This window comes from Esox lucius, chromosome 24 (genome assembly GCF_011004845.1).
Source record: "Esox lucius isolate fEsoLuc1 chromosome 24, fEsoLuc1.pri, whole genome shotgun sequence".
In the NCBI taxonomy this organism is placed as follows: domain Eukaryota; kingdom Metazoa; phylum Chordata; class Actinopteri; order Esociformes; family Esocidae; genus Esox; species Esox lucius.
Genome location: NC_047592.1, coordinates 15,065,285 through 15,083,032, shown reverse-complemented (window position 1 = coordinate 15,083,032; position 17,748 = coordinate 15,065,285). Strand labels below are relative to the sequence as shown.

The following is a 17,748-nucleotide window of genomic DNA, read 5'->3' as shown; positions in this document are numbered from 1 at the left end:
TTTGTGCCAAAATTGCCTGGTATTTGGAACTGTTCATAATTCCCTACTCCCTGACCAAGGCCCCGGTTCCAGCTGAAGAAAAATAGCCCCAAAGCATGATAATGCCACCACCATTCTTCAGTGTGGCTATGGTGATCTTTGGGTGATGTGCAGTGTTGTTTTTGCACCAAACATACCTTTTGGAATTATGGCCAAAAATTTCAACCTTGGTTTCATCAGAACATAACACATTTTCCCACATGCTTTTGGGGGACTTGATGTTTGTTTTTGCGAACTTCAGCCGAGCATGGATGCTTTTCTTTGTAAGAAAAGGTTTCCATCTTGCCACCCTACCCCATAGCCCATTCAAATGAAGAATATAGGAGATTGTTGTCACATGTAGCACACAGCCAGTATTTGCCAGAAACTCCTGCAGTTCCTTTAATGTTGCTGTAAGCCTCTTGGAAGCCTCCCTGACCATTTTTCTTCTCGTCTTTTCATCAATTTTGGAAGGATGTCCAGTTCTTGGTAATGTCTCTGTTGTGCCATATTTTCTCCACTTGCACACTTATGCAACCAGGTTATTGTAATGTTTTCATTTTAAAATTTTCCCCCTCAAATATTTGTTTTTTAATTGAATTGTTCACATTATAGGTCACATTAAAAGTGGAAAAAGTTCTGACATGATTTATCTTTGTCCCATTCTTTTACATCACAAAAACCTGGCATTTTTATGTGTAGACTTTTTATATCCACTATATTTATATTACATATGAGTACATATTTTCATATCTGTCCATGAAGTAGATGTAAATACATGCACATACATAAATAAAAATACATTCCAATATATTACTTTTGCACATGGGAGAACTGGTCTCAGCATCAAGTTCCACTATTCAATCTCCTCATCTAAGCACATCCGGTCCATGCGCATATATATTATCATATATACTTGCATATATTATCATATATAAGCAAGTGCAGGTCTACAATGGCTAACAAGGTGAGAACTAGTCAGAGTCATCAACAGTCAAGTCAGGTAAAATCAGAAGGTTCATTGCAGGGAAGAAACGTGTTGGCCCGGTTGCCGGGACTCCATTTTGATTGGATTTATACGTAAAATAACAAAGGATATTATAAACGTCTACTGATGCATCATGAACTGGAGGCACCCGGTCAGCATCTTCCCCATAGTGCACCACCAGACAGGGTGTCGTAGTCAACCCAGGCCCTCCATGTTTCTGACTACATGCCTTGCACCTAGATCTGCACTGGGGAAGACCTTAGCGCACTCAGAGACTAATTCACACCGTACATCTACTGTGGCCAAACTCACAAATCTCTAATGAAGCACCTTCTAGTAATAATCCACTCCACGTCTACCCTCTCCGTAAAGCAACCATCACTACAAACCAGCCGAAACTGGGACACAGCCAAGCCTCCAACACCCAACTCGAACACTACTTTCTAGCACTTTCTTAAAGGTTTCTCGCTTCCGGGGACTTTCATCTCTACCAATGTACTACTCCAGAATACCGTACTGTAGAATACTGATGTAAAGTGCATTGAGTCTGCCTGTCTTGCTTGTGTCTGCAGGTCCCTTATAAAGGTAACATGCTGTACCTCAGGCCTGGCCAAGCTTGCAACACTGTGTGTCAAGAATATAGGAGTTGGTATCATGTGTGTTGATGCGCCAACTCTCTCTCTCTCTCTCTCACTCACACACACACACTGTCCTTCCCACTCGCTTTCTCTTTTCTGTTGTTGCTCTTCCTGTGTGAAAATGGTTGCTGTCAGCAGTTAACAGGGCGGAGGTATTCAGGCGCCCAGGCGACAAGACATTATAGCAGTGTGGGAGTTGACAGGCCAGACTGTAATGTTAGACTAACGTTAGGTGGACAGGACAGGCCTGCTGGTCTTCTGGAGTCACTGTACTGTAGTCAAACAAGTACCCAGTGTCACAGCTTTACTTCCTTTATTCTGTCTTCTCCGTTTTACTTTCTACCTCTTCCATTGTCTCCCGACCTCTCCCGTCCTCCCCTGTCTCGTCCCGTCCTTTCCTTCCATTTATCCACCTGTTCTACTTTCTGTTCTATTTCAGTCTTTCGTCGTCAGTCACTCGAGCCATAGGGGGTCTGCGCTGCTAACATCTAGAAGACAGTTCAGAAGCATCACAACCAGGACAGAAAGACTTGAGCTCTCTCCTCTCTCCTCTCCTGTACTCGTCTGTCCTTTCCTGTCCTCTCAGCCACTCATCCGTCCCATCCTGGGCACATATTTCACATAAATCTTCAGCGTTCACCTACTGACTAACCTTTTGAAGACAGATTCACAGTGGAGGAAGTGTGTGTCTTCTTCCAGGCTTTAGTAAATAATTTTGGGGTAAAAAAAAACATAGAGCTGAGACATGAATATGCCGAAGATAGACTTGTGAAGTGACGAGGGGGAATGAGAGAGATGGAGCGCATTTCTGTGGTCGTGTGTGTAGCCCGTTGTGAGTAGACGGAGAATATATACATGATTCTGAGACATCAGCAGAGATCCTGTGCCCAGAGGCAAAGCTGCTGTTAGTGGAGCCAAGGCCTGTCTACTGCTGAAGCACACTACATCAGAGAGCAAAGAGATGGGGAAGACAGAGAGGGAAGACAGAGGGAGAGAAAGGCGGTGGAGGGATGGACAGATAGAGAAAAACAGATAGAGACACAGCAAGACAGAGAGTCATGGGGGTACAGAGAATCAGGGAAAAGCTGAGAGCCAGCAAAGAGTGAGGGCCAGAGTGAGTGCCAGACAGCAAATAGTGCAAAAAGTGAGTTGGAGAGAGAGCTGGAGATGGGAGGGCTGGAGGACACTCAGAGAGAGGCAATAAGAGGACGACATTAAGAGTGGTAGTGAAGAGGACAAGACAAAGGCATGTGGAGTACAAAAACATGAAGGAGAAAATAAAGTGCACTTAAAAAGGGAAAGAAAATAAATAGAGGGAGAGTTGAGTGCTTCCCTATTATCAAACAAACTAGCACGCACACATGCACACTCACAAACAGGAAGTATTAAAAGTAGGATGTTTTTGAGTGTAAAATCATTATAAAACCATTAAAAGTGTAAAGTAATGGATATGGTCCATTAAAGTTTTTTCTTCTTCAAAAATAGATATCCTGAACAGTTTGTAGATTACTGTAGCTAATATCTTACTGTGCTGGTTACTGCAGCTAACACGTTTTAATTCGCTGGTTACTGTAACCAAATATTTCTTCTGCTCTGGTTACTGGAGCTAACATATTTTTACTGCGCCAGTTGCTGTAGATAACATATGTTAAAGTACTTGTTGCTGTAGTTTACATATTTAACTGTGCCGGATACTGTAGCTAACATTTTGCCTTGGCAGTTACTGTAGCTAAGATATTTTACTGTGCCTGTAGCTTTAGTTAACATACTTTACAGTGCCGGTTGCTGTAGCTATCACATTTAACAGTGGCAGTTACTGTAGATAACATACAGTGGATATACACTCACCTAAAGGATTATTAGGAACACCATACTAATACTATGTTTGACCCCCTTTCGCCTTCACAACTGCCTTAATTCTACATGGCATTGATTCAACAAGGTGCTGAAAGCAATCTTTAGAAATGTTGGCCCATATTGATAGGATAGCATCTTACAGTTGATGGAGATTTGTGGGATGCACATCCAGGGCACGAAGCTCCCGTTCCACCACATCCCAAAGATGCTCTATTGGGTTGAGATCTGGTGACTGTGGGGGCCATTTCAGTACAGTGAACTCATTGTCATGTTCAAGAAACCAATTTGAAATTATTCGAGCTTTGTGACATGGTGCATTATCCTGCTGGAAGTAGCCATCAGAGGATGGGTAAATGGTGGTCATAAAGGGATGGACATGGTCAGAAACAATGCTCAGGTAGGCTGTGGCATTTAAACAATGCCCAATTGGCACTAAGGGGCCTAAAGTGTGCCAAGAAAACATCCCCCACACCATTACACCACCACCACCAGCCTGCACAGTGGTAACAAGGCATGATGGATCCATGTTCTCATTCTGTTTACACCAAATTCTGACTCTACCATCTGAATGTCTCAACGGAACTCGAGACTCAGACTAGGCAACATTCTTCCAGTCTTCAACTGTCCAATTTTGGTGAGCTTGTGCAAATTGTAGCCTCTTTTTCCTATTTGTAGTAGAGATGAGTGGTACACGGTGGGGTCTTCTGCTGTTGTAGCCCATCCGCCTCAAGGTTGTGCGTGTAGCTAACACGCTATTTTCTTAAGCAAACAGCCACAAATGAGTTTACAGCCAGGTGTTGAGGATACTCAACGTAAACGGCGTTACTTCTGCCGTAGTGAGCAGCATCACTGTCATAGTGTAGTAGACGTTTCTGTCCAGTACGATATCATTCAGTGTTCATATAGATGGAATACTGACTCATCCATAATCTTCATTGTTTTTTATTCCACTCTTTTTCCACAAAACTTTTTTATCAAATTAATCTTTGTAAACAAATTCAAGCATTTCTTATTTGACACAACAACGTTGTAGTTTACCAACGTATCCTTGGAAAACAAATAAACATGCATTTCACAAAACAATAAAAAGTGTAGCGGAATACATGTTAATGCGTGTGTGTGTGTGTGTGTGTGTGTGCATGTGTGTGTAATGTGTGTTGTTCAGGATAAAGGGGCTCAGGTGGGCCTCTGTTGTTTCTGACCAAAGCTGATAGATGTGTGAAAGTGAAACAAACACAGACACACAAACACATCACACAAACCCATGTCCTTAGAATTCAATCTGTCCCTTTATATAAGAATGTTGCTATGGCCAAAAACCGTCCTTCACAACACCAGAACCTAGGAGAGCATTTACAACAGCTAGTCACGACTTACAGCTGTCCTTCAGACGGTCTATCAAATAAAATACTGAAGGCCAACATGCTTTCTTCGTTGATTCGGCTTGAATTAGATTATCTGAATGATAACTGTATGCTATTTGTTCACGCATTCAAACTGCATGTAGAAAAATTTTATGTCTATCTTGCAATGATGTGGTTTATTAAGCAGATTTTCATTTCTACACTTTTTGTGACGAAGTACCCAACGTTGATTTTAAGGAGGAAAATGGTGATGGAATCGAATCGATTGTCATATTTCCCAATGTCAGTGGAACCAAACATAGCAGACAAAGGTGGGATCTTTTTTATTTAATATTTCCACTAAACATACAGGGCCAGTTTTGCAGACACACATGAAGACTAGTCTTGGACTTTTTTTTTTGTCCTAGACTAGGCTTAATCTGTGAAACCGGCGGGTAGGGTTTTATTTCGGTGACATAATAATCACTGCTTGGCACAGTCCAGGGTTGGTGAGCAAGATCTTGGTACACTGACCAACATGGCTTTTCCTTGCCAAAAGGAACGCAAATGAAAAATTCCTAGCTTGACAAGCATTGGTTTAATTGTCTTAGTCTACCGACCATTATCCGCCGCAACTTTACCCCATGTGTTTTGTGCAACCAAGCACCCTTCTCTAACCTGTAATATTGCTGTGGGACAGCTGTGTGAGCACTGAGCGCAGCTGAGCTGTTTCGCTAGCACTGACTCGCGGCATAACGAGGCAGTTGTTGCTTCATTAATACTTGTTTGTTGCGTGAGCAGTTGGGGAATCCGATACACATACAGCAGAACAGGTGAAAGATGAGCCAGACAGGTGGATTTACAGGAAAAGAAAATACGCAATTATTTATTGTTTACACTGCTTGTAATGACAAAGTGAAAACATGTTCTCGGAGGTTTGTGCAAATTTGTGTGTCATATATATATATATATATATATATATATATATATATAACACTTATATATATAACACTTACATAAGTAGCCAGACTCTTCATTCAGCACTTTCTAAGTGATCACAGCTGTACAATGAACTTTGGCAGTGATGGCAGCTTCAAGTCTTCTTGGTTATGCATCTACCAGCTTTGCACCTCTGGATATGGCTCATGTCTCCAATTATTCCTTGTAGATCCCCTCAAGCTTTGCAAGCTTGGATGGGGAATTTCAGTGAACTGCAGTCTTCAGGTTTACCCACAGATGTCCAATGGGGTTTGTCTTGGCTTTAGCTTGGACATTCTAGGACATTTACAGACTTAACACAAAGCCAATCCAGCGTTGTCTTGGTTGTGTGCTTTCATAAATAACAAATGTTATACACTTACTGGTATGCACTTGGTTTTTAAAATAACTTTATTTCATTGTCTAGGAGCTAAGGGCTTTATCCTACTCAAGGTTGTTGGATTTCTCCTTTTTCTGGATAACTCCTTCACTGCCCATGAAATGTTTGGTTCGCATTTCCAGCTAATTATATTCTGGAATATGGATCCCTACAGTACCACAGTGCACACCTACGCTTAACATATGAATAAATGTGAATCAACATTCAAGATAAACACTGTAAGTTCCATAAACCGTATTTATTCATATGGCGTATAGCTCCACTGAAGTACTTAAGATACCTATAAGTAGGGGATTAAAAAGTGAGTAAAAGCAATGTCCACTGAACAAAAGGGAATACTGCATATAGTAACATATAGCCCGCACTACCCCATTGTTGACCAGTCTGCTGACCAGTCCCCATGGCATGATGCTCCCACCACCATGCTTCACTGTAGGAATGGTATTTGCCAGCATAGGAGTGGACATGTTTTCACCAAACACAGCACTAGGAATTAAGGCACAATAGTTCCTATCAGAACAGATTCACTTTTTCCTTATGTTCTCAGAGTCCTTCAGGACTCTGAGAACATACACCTTTCTTGTATTTGGTTTTTGCTCTGTTATTCACTTTGATGTTTGAGGACCTTACCGTATATCGGCAGGTGTGTGTCATTCTAAATTTCCAATCGATTTAAATTGCCACTTGATTGGTTGACTCCAATCAAGCTCTACAGACATCTCTGTAGAGATGGATTATCAAAGGACACAGGATGCATCTGGGCAAACTTTGGAGTGTCGTGGTGAAGGGTCTGAATACCTACAGTATGTTCATGATATATCTGTTTTTCAACTGTCACAAATTTCAAAAACATTCATTCGCTTTGTCATTGTGGGTATTGGGTAAAGATCAGGCTTTCCACTCCTATCATTTCATTGTGACACTCCCCCACGACAGAATTAGTAATGCCACGGCAACAAAAACATAATTAACAATTTATTATGCACATTAATCGCTTTTGCCCAGGGAACAGTGATCAGTAATCTGTGGATGTACAATGTTCTAAGAGTTACATAGGTATTTTCAGTTTCTGTTTGGAAAGCTAAGGCTGCAAGGAATAGAAAGCTGCAGTTCTCAGGTGGACTGAAGAGATGCCGTGAAAGGTAGACTGGAGATACACGTTAATAAAGAATGTGTTATAAACTAATCATTTCATTTTCATTACAGTTTGAATCTGATTAAAGCATTCATTTACATGTTTAAATATCAGAAATGCCGCTCCACCATGCCACACCTTGATGAATTTTGATTCTCAAAAGTCAAAAGGTAAGTCCCATGGAATGCTACGTTCAGTCTTTTAAAGCCAACTTCTAATGGCAGGGGTTCCAGGCTCATATATGCTGGGGCGCAATAGCCTGGGGATGAGGTTTGCATTGGGCAAGGGTTGCCTCGCCTTGTCACGCTCTAGCACCTTCTTGTGACAGTGTGGTTGTTTTGCAAGTTTGATTGCAGTTTCATAAAAGTTTAATAAATGCATGGATCATACAGCCCCTTCAGAGAGTGGTGAATTCCGCCCAATGTCCCATTGGGGTAATACTACCTGCCCTGCACATGACATTTACTCCTCACATTGCTGCAGAAAGGCCAGAAAGATCATCATGGATCTCAGCCAGCCGAGCCATGGGCTGTTTGCTCTGATAGTAGACAGAGACAGTTCAGAAGCATCACCACCAGGTCAGGAAGACTGAATTTGGGAATAGTTGCTTGGAAATCACTTACAATTTGGGTGGAACCAACACAGCTGTTGCAGAAAGACAGGTCATGTAGAATAATGGTCTTCACGGTCAAAGAATAGCAACAAACACTAAATAACCCCGTGACAATACGTGACAGGAAGTAAGAGGCAGCTCACGTAGGAATGACTGTATTTGCAGGGCCATATTCAGGAGGTCTCAATGTCAACCAATATTACACAGAATACTCTCAGTCATCGTAGTGAGTTGTATGTCTTCAGTCTGCTATATCTACCTAGCAACTGTACCAGCTATAAACATCTAATTTCTGTGAGGCACTTTGTGAACATAACCCCCTCATGAATATGCAGTTAGTTTTAGGCCATTATTTCATTTAGAAGTCATGTTCTCGAAAAGTGACAAGGGTTCTTAGGAACAGAGATATCGATTTGTTTTTGACATTTGGACAATTCAGAGATGTTATTAGGGGTAGGCAGAGGTAATGGTATTTCTAGGAGCAAGGACTTCTGCAGCAGAACGCTCATTTGATGAATCCAAAGGAATACTAGTGGTTCACTCACTAACAGGAAGGCCTACTGTATCTAGTAGCCAGCTCACAATCTGGTGTCTATGTTAGTGTGTCTGGCAAAGGAAAGCTCCATAGTCTCTTCTCCCAGGTGCCCAAACCATTCACTTGTTAAACCCAAGAAGTATCAAAAGAACACCCAAGAGAAAAAAATATTCACTTGTGTACACTCAAAAAGACCTGAAAGAAAAACGTATTGACCAAGGCCATTTTCGGTATTATCGGTCAAGAAGGTCCAGCAGGAAGCCTAAACGAGGCCAGATGAAAACATCTGTGTTACACACTGTGGCCAAGTTGTGTCCGTTTCTAGTGAGAAACGCCAGCAGGGAGAGATATTCCTTCATTCCTTCTGACATTCCTTCTTCTATCTCTCTCTCGTTCTTTCTCTCTCTTTTAATTTCTCCTTTCTCCGACTCACCTAATAATGCTCATCCCACGTTGACTTTTGAAATGAGGTACTGTATATGTGCAATGGTCAAACTGCGAGTCGCGTATGAATAGCTATTCAGCTGTGTACCATCATGACATAACTTGAATACATGTTGTGGGAGGTATAACTGACTCTTTTCTACAGGACAATATTCCAGGGTATTTTCTCCCGGCCAATTCAATCAGTCGGCTAATAGGTCTGAAATAGTTTATTGTACAAGAAAGCAACTTCATTCGGGGGACTTAATGTTGATTTCATAAAATCTGTATTAGGCAGGCCCTGTCATCTTCCAGCATTCATAAGGTGGTGATTTTTCTTACAGACTCATTGAATGTGTCTTTTTCATTTACTGAATGAATGTGATGATACTCAGTCAACACAAACACCAACAAATTGTATATATTTCAGTATATATCTTAGAACTCAAAGCTAAGCAATGAGAGGTGGCGTATGTTTTTTAAATTTTATCTCTCTCTATATATATATAAATATATATCCCCCAAAAAGACTGAAAAACAAGAAAAAAGGAAAGACATGCGAAAAATACCTTCATCCCGCGGTCTGTTCATTGTAGACTCATCGTGTTTTTTTGTGAGCGGACCTAGGGTGCAAGAAAAAAAGGGGGGAAAAAGAGAAAAGAGAAAATTCAAAAAAGATTACTGGCAAAAAAACGCAAAGAAAAAAATCAAAAAGAGAAAAGAAGAAAGAGCAAAAAAGACAAATCATCAAGAGAGGTCAGCAAGTTTTTTTCCCTTTTTTTTTCTTATTTCTTTTTAAAAAGATGACAAAAACAAAACAAAAATGCATCATCACAGACACAGAATTATAAGAAAAGACAACAAACGCTTTTTCAAGATAAAAGAAGGACCCCACTGTATCTGAAGACTCAATCACTCCTCACCCTCAGGAGAAATGGGTAAATAGTTGGACTTGGTTGTTATTTAGTTGCTTAGTAGTTGTGATGCCCTTTCTGAACCTATGTTTTGTTACTTGTATTCAAGTTGGGTTTCTGCCTTTAGGGGACCACAGTAAGTTGAGAAGTAGGATCTGTGGTTAGAAAAACAACACCCACCCGAAACCCCCTCCCTTCCCCCTCGGAACCCAAAAAAGGAACGTCGGGTAGAGAGGGGTAACAAGAGAGGGTTGGGCCTAGTCAAGTCCTCACCCAAAACCTACAATAACACGTATTGACTCAGAGTAGTGTGATTTTTCTTTCGCTCTCACACAAACATTGATCCACTCCTTCCTTCTATCCTGATGCACTACAAAACCCACAGTGCTTTGCACAATATGAACAATATAAACACATTAGATTACAATCGCTGCCAAAACACACAAAAAAATTCTTTATTAGTCATCAGTCTCCAGTGACAGACACAATAAAACCAAACCGTAACGACCATAGGTTGTTTTAAACAAGCCTTTGAAAAATGATTAAAAAGTGAACTAGTAGTTGCATATGGAACAGACAACACACAACCAGCTGCAAGTCAATTAAAAATGTAGCTTGATGCTAGTTAACGGAGTGTATGCTGGATGCTGCTGGGTAAAAGGTGCATGTAATTCTATCCACATCTGCCCATTAACTGTTCCTGGCAAATGGAGAGGGAGAGGCAAAAGAGATGGAGAACAGAGGATTCTTCTCCTCCCCTCTTCCCCTCCTCTCCTCCTCTCCGCCCAACGCTAAAAGTTTGCTTTTGATGAACTAATCTTGTGATATGCAAAACAGCAATCAGTGCATGAGCCAATCAGGAAAGAAGCCTGGGCTATCAGAAAGCACCATCTGTTGTTGGGATTACAACTAGCCACAAAGAAACCAATGGGAAGGGTTCATCACTGTTACTCTGAAACCACATTCCTGGCCCCACTCTGATAGGCTGATAACCAGGAAATCGGTCAGCTTTATAAATGTGTTTACCAATTAGGTTATATATAATAGCATTGAGATCTCAGCAATATAAAAAGTAAATGTCTTATTGGAAGATGAATGCAGCCCAAACCCCAACCTGCTGTGAGGATGAGGTACGGGGGTAAAAGCTTGAGACATAAAAGCTTAGCCAAGAAGAACTAATAGGACTATAAGTGTCTATGTACATGGGTTACGCTTTGAGATGGTTATGATAACAGCTTACATATAAGATTAGCAGACATACATTGAAGTGTGTTAGATGGACTAGGTCAACCTCAAATAAAAATAATAACCTTCAATGAAATAAAAAAATCAATTGGCCGAGGGTAAAATTGTTAACTGATGTTAAATCGCTGGGATAAGCTGGAGCGTCAAATAAATGTGGTTAGTTTTTAACATCCTACAGATATGTTTTCAGAAAGAACAATCCTGTCGAGGAACATCAGCTGATACGGATGTAAAATCCACATTAATTCTTCTGAAATATTTTTTATTTTACAAACTTTGTGATTACAAATTGAAAATAAACCTAAATCCCCAGCCACCTAAAGGCTGCTCAGTCCAGGTACTCCAATCGTGGCCCAAGACTCCCTGCCCATTTTCTGAAAACTTGTTTTTTAATAACATTTCTGAAATAAATCCACACACTCTGGATGAAACTTTCGATGTAGGACTGAAATCTGAAATGAGACATATTTTTTGGAATAAAGCAAATACTGCTGGGCAACACCACAGCATTAAACGGTTAACAGAGGTTAACCTAAAAGTTCACCAGTGTAACCTTGGTTCTGTGTGCCACAGGCATATTTTGGGTCCAGTTTCTCTCTCGCAACCACATTTTCAGGTCAGACGACCCCTAAATTGGGAAACGTGGATGTTAACATAGACCTTCACATTTTGATTTGAACTGTCCAGTAACCAAAAGGTCACGAGATCGAATCCCTGAGCCAACAAGGGGATAGTCGCTCACCGTGGTGGCATAATGTTTTCGATTTTTCAGAACAGACGAAAGGTTTTACTTTGGAAACCAAATCAAACAAGCAAGGATGGTAACTAAATGTTTATCCTAATAAAATACATAAAAACTGTGTATTTCCCACATTATAATTAAACCGATTATTCCGCCTCTCTCGCTTCACGCTGCAGTGTGTTTCCAGACATTTATAGCTCTTTTGGTAGGGCATGGCACTTACAATGCCAAGGATGAGGCTTCGATTCCAAAGGGGGGCCAGCACGGATAATGAATGCACTCACTACTGTAAGTTGCTCTACATAAGATGACTTGAATTATAAATGTAAATGGTGGGGTCATTTACATTTAGACATTCCATATTAACGTGACGTTCCATATTAACGTGAACAACAAGGCTTCATGCTGTTTTCTACATCCTTGGTTTTCATCAGCCTGGTTAAGCGGCATTCCCGCCCAAAATCGGCACTGACCACACCGTCCAGTTTTTCCACCACGTAGGTTTCACTGAAAATGAATGGGCCAGCCTGCCAGCTGTGGGCTCTCGGCAAACGCCTTTAGTGTTTACCGCTGTATTCAAAAGGCGGAAAACGTAGAAGAAAAGCTGTTAAACAAGTGATTTAGTTAAGTACTGAAAACAAATAAGAATTGGACCAATAAACATGTTCGTTTTTACAGTAGAGTGTTAGAATGTTATTAGAAACTGTTTTCACATTCATCATGACACACTAACTGCAATTTTCCAATTTACTGTTCAGTTAATGATAACAGACGAGACGCGTTTTCCTTTTTATTACAACCACTAGCATCTGTCCTCCCCTCGTTCTCACTATCTTTGCTTCTCTCTACTTTTTCTCTCCTCCCTCCCTCCCTCCCTCCCCAACCCCTCTTTCAGGCCTCCATTCTGACTCTCCATGGCTGGATTCGGACTCTCCATGCAGAGGCACATGAGTCCTGCGGGCAGCAGTATACCCTCGGCCACCTTCCCTTAACCTTTGTGAAGACTACTGAACTAACCTGGGTTCAAGTAGCACCGAGGTCTTTCGAAGTCTCGGAGTGTTTGCTCTGGCCTGTCAGGAGTGCCATATGGGGAGATTTGCTGTTTCCTGAACATTCCGTCAGCTCCGCATGCATCAGACGAGCTCAATTAGGCACAGATGAAGTTTGCTAAAGTATCTGAAATAATTTTAAATAGTTTTTTTTTTTTTTAAACCCAGGGCAGCTCACGGACTGTGGACCAGGTTACATAACATTTTATTTCAGCTCTACTTCACCCCCCCCCCCCAACACACACACACACACACACACACATACATATATATACACGCGCGCGCACAAACACACCGACTGCATCGTCAAGCACACAACACCACAGGCATGCCTTTAGTCATAGCTACGGTAAAGACACTCAGACCGGCCACTACACCCAAGGTGTGTGTGTCTGTACCAGTCTCTCTCTTTTTTTGTCTCTTTGTGTGTATGTGTATTTATTAATACATGTACGTTCATGACACAGACTAAGCATTTAGTCCAGGTGGTGAGAGTCTAATTCAGCCAAAAGCAAATGGAGTGCCGGTTAACGTAGAAAAGAATTAAAGTGTCTCTGACACGCTGTGGCTAAAAAGATGAGACATTGCCGCTGTGTTGACAGGAGTACTGGGGCAGCGCGTGTCTCCGTTGTGTGAGACTTGGTCACTGTTTTGTTTATGGTGAGTCACACATTATGCTTCTCACTCCAAGCCTCCGTCTCCCCCATCCTCACCCCTTTCTCGCCCCCAAAAACGAGGGAGCTGGCCACACACCAATTTTGTGTCGCAGGCCTTGTCAGCAGACGACACTTGAGGGAATGTTGGTGCCACAATGCTCTATTTACATTATATTTAGATCCATGAGTAAAATTTACTGTGTACGATTTATTGGTTTCGCTGATTCAACAGGAGTCACAGAAGTTAGTCAATCTGGACCCACAAGGTTTCCTTAAAAAGATCCTCAGGAAAATCTGTTGAGGTTATTGAATAACAGGGATTGATCACATCTCTGTTTGAGGCACAGTGTTCCTCGTAAGAGTCATTTGTCCACCATATATCCCTCCAGCCTTTCTCTCTAGTCTCCTGAGTCCTTTGTCTCATTGCTTCAACAGTGCCTGAGAATTATCGATCTAGTTGTGCAGGAGAGAGAGAGGAAGAAGAACAATGAAAAGAACAAGAATGAGGGGAGAAAGGGTTGTTTCTGGAATGAAAACCATGTTATAGAGGATGAGAGGGGTGTTGAGATTGTAAATTGGTCGTTTGTTAAATATTTTGCAAAATATAATTTGTCTTATTTTTCCATTTGCTTGGCAATGTAAACAATGTTTCCCAAGCCAATAAAGCACTTTACATTGAAATTAAGAACGAGGGACAGAGATAGACACACAAACAGAGACTGACAGAGAGAGAGAACCTGGCTGGGAGCCAGATAGAGTAACATTCACAGTACCAGTCAGAGAGCCAGATAGAGTTATATTTACAGAACCAGCCAGGGAGCCAAATAGAGTTACATTTAAAGAACTAGTCAGAGAGCCATATAGAGTTACATCTACAGAATGGTGATGACAAAACCAGATGGGAGTCAGATATATTTAGATTTACAGAACCAGATGGGGAGCAAGGTAGAGTTGCATTCACAGAATGATGACGAGAGAGCCAGCCAGGGAGCCAGATAGAGTTACATTTACAAAATGATGACGAGAGAGCCAGCCAGGGAGCCAGATAGAGTTACATTTACAAAATGACGATGAGAGAACCAGCCAGGGAGCCAGATAGAGTCACATTTACAAAATGATGACGAGAGAGCCAGCCAGGGAGCCAGATAGAGTCACATTTACAAAATGATGACGAGAGAGCCAGCCAGGGAGCCAGATAGAGTTACATTTACAAAATGACGATGAGAGAACCAGCCAGGGAGCCAGATAGAGTCACATTTACAAAATGACGATGAGAGAACCAGCCAGGGAGCCAGATAGAGTCACATTTACCGAACCAGTCGGGAGCCAGATAGAGTTACATTTACAAAACTGTGAAGGTAAAATAAATGTTCTCACCATGCAAACAGTCACAGACCCAATGTGTGTGTGTGTGTGTGTGTCAGCGTGTAGGCCAGTGTATATGTACATGTGTCTACTATGTCCCGGCCTTGTCTGCGCCGTTTGGCCCGGCCTGTGTACTTCGTCTCATACTGGGATCGCGGTGCTCCTCCTGATCAGATGTGGGACTAATCTGGAGGTTTACTGGGTAATCTACCTCGTTTGGAGGGACAATATTTCCCATCCGTCTCTGGGAAACGATGCCCTAAATCCCATTAAAATCTAACAGAACATGTCTTCTAATCAGATAGATTAGTGCTGCATTCGTAGCCCGCCTTTTAAAAACCATTTGGAACGTGCTGTACGCATTTTGTGAGATTCAGTTTTTTGGCAACGCTTTAAGGACATTGTTTTCCTCACTTTTATCAAAATCAAGGTAATATCGGAAGAATGTCAATAGGAATTTAAAAAAAGACTTAACTGCCAACTTTCGTCTTCCAACAACTCTCTTTCTCTCTTTTGTTTAGCCACTCCCCATTTTTCTCTTCATCCTTTCATTCCAGTCCCTTGCCTCATCAGAATGTATTCTACCTTAGAGGGCTGCACCTGGCACACTTTGTCTATGAGAAGAATCATTTATAATACCCACCTACCGCACTGTCTCTATAGAGAATAATTTATAATACCCACCTACCGCACTGTCTCTATAGAGAATCATTTATAATACCCACCTACCGCACTGTCTCTATAAAGAATCATTTATAATACCCACCTACCGCACTGTCTCTATAGAGAATCATTTATAATACCCACCTACCGCACTGTCTCTATAAAGAATCATTTATAATACCCACCTACCGCACTGTCTCTATAAAGAATCATTTATAATACCTACCTACCGCACTGTCTCTATAAAGAATCATTTATAATACCCACCTACCGCACTGTCTCTATAAAAAATCATTTATAATACCCACATACCGCAATGTCTCTACACAGTTTTTGGACACAGTGCTAAGCCGTGTTATTGGGGCAATATTTCACAAACCCATGAGATCCCTTATTGGTTAGCAACGCAATTAGAACTGTAAAAAGCACTGTGATACAGTCTCATATACCACATGTATAAGTCAATCAGCGCTCCAGATTCAGTGCAACCAGTTTATAATACCCACCTACAACAGTCTCTACATGAAGTGTAATTTATAATTCCCACATACCACTGTCTCCATGCGAAGTACAATACTCACAATACTACCAAGCTAGAAACAAAGGGTCAGAGGTCGTATATAACATTGAAAGAATCTGAAAGGTACGTATCCTGTGGGTGTATGTTTCGGTTCATGTATGTGTGTGTATGTCTGTGTTTGTGTGAGAGCGTATGTCTGAGTGTTTAGTGTACAGCTAGTCCATCAGGCTGCATTTCAACATCCTCCAGTCAATAACTGTGATTCCTAAACAGCAGCTCCTACAGTATCTCTGTGTGCTGAGGCACAGTAGGGGCCCTAGGTAAGAGACTGGTTGGGACCATCTATTTTTTTTTACCTTTTTGTCCTTATCAAAGCCGATACCGATAATATTTTGAACATAGCTTCTTTCTTTATTGTTGAATGGAAGTGCCACTTCCAAAGACACTTGCATCGCTGCCCCTGTCAGTAGAGTAAATCAATTAGTTTAAAAATAATGATCTGAAGGTTACATACTGCTTTATAAGCTACCACTACAGAAAAGCACAAAGCACTTAGCCAGTTTGTTCAAATGTACAGTTTCTTAATCATGATCAAACAAGTGCATTCATATACCTTTTTCTACTATGTTGCACCTCTCCTTATCTGTCAGCTGGCAGGGCCACACATACCTGGATCAGACATTATATTCTATCATTACACTGTCAGAGCTTTCCTGGGGAGCCAGGGGAAGGTAAACGTCATCATCGCTAATGTTGTGCTCGTTATCACCATCATAATCAACATCGGCGTCATTGTAATCAAAATGCATGATGTTAGAAGAACGACATGATGGAGTTGAATCAATGGCTTCTTCGTGATGGTCCAAGTCAGGGATAGCACTTTCTGTTTGACTGTCAAACATCATATTCAGTAACAGCCGCAGCAGCTAAGCTACTTCTGTTATGGACACACTCCAGAACTTTCCTCCTTCCTTCTTTTTTTCTGCTTCGCTGACAAATTTTTAAAATGTTCCTGTCCATCTCTTGTGAAACAACATGGGACACACCACTGAGTAAGAGAGGAGGGGGTTTGGTCTCAAACATAAATAATGCATTACATTTTGAGTAACATCGTCCGGATCTTAAGACAAAAAAAAATAGAAATAAAATAAACAATGTATTATACAATTTTCTAAATATTATTTCAGTGAGAATCACATGGCCCTATAGCTTTTGGTAGCGGCCGCTGCTGCTGAGGCCCAGTGACACGTGTGATGTGCCCTCATACACGTCGGACGCATGTTCACTGTCGGTGTACGTCGACGGCACCGCAACGACGGTTCACCTTTGGATAACCTTTCCGTTCCTACCTCTGTATCTGCCCTTGTCTACTCCGTTCCAGCCCCTCCATGGAGCGCTCTGAAAGCCTCTGTGTGCAGTGGGCTTTGGCAGTGGCAATGCTGTGTTTGCGCGCGTGCATTCTTTTGTTTGTGAGCGCGTGTGTGTGTGTGTGTGTTTGCGCGCGTGTGTGCGTTTGTGTGTGGGGCTATGGGAGGAGGATAAGCGGGTAAGGCTAATTTGCATTCACAGCCAATAGCAACCTCAGCTACAGCTAGCGCTGAAGAGACAAGCCTTTGAGCTCGAGAGAGAGAGAGGGGGGAGGAGAGAGAGAAGGAGAGAGAGAGGG

General features: G+C 41.7%; 1 protein-coding gene across 7 annotated transcripts in view; it reads right to left on the bottom strand.

Moving 5' to 3' along the window:
* Positions 1-17,748, bottom strand: part of nlgn2a (neuroligin 2a) — a 169,912-nt gene that overhangs the window by 71,978 nt on the left and 80,186 nt on the right. For 5 of the 7 annotated variants that reach the window (XM_029117609.2, XM_029117608.2, XM_034290622.1 and 2 more), the window contains exon 3: positions 9,498-9,551. The exons of the other annotated variants lie outside the window; for them this stretch is intronic. In XM_029117609.2, coding sequence (XP_028973442.1) covers positions 9,498-9,551 — 54 coding nt within the window. The remainder of the gene's footprint in view (positions 1-9,497; positions 9,552-17,748) is intronic. 7 annotated transcript variants of the gene reach the window in all.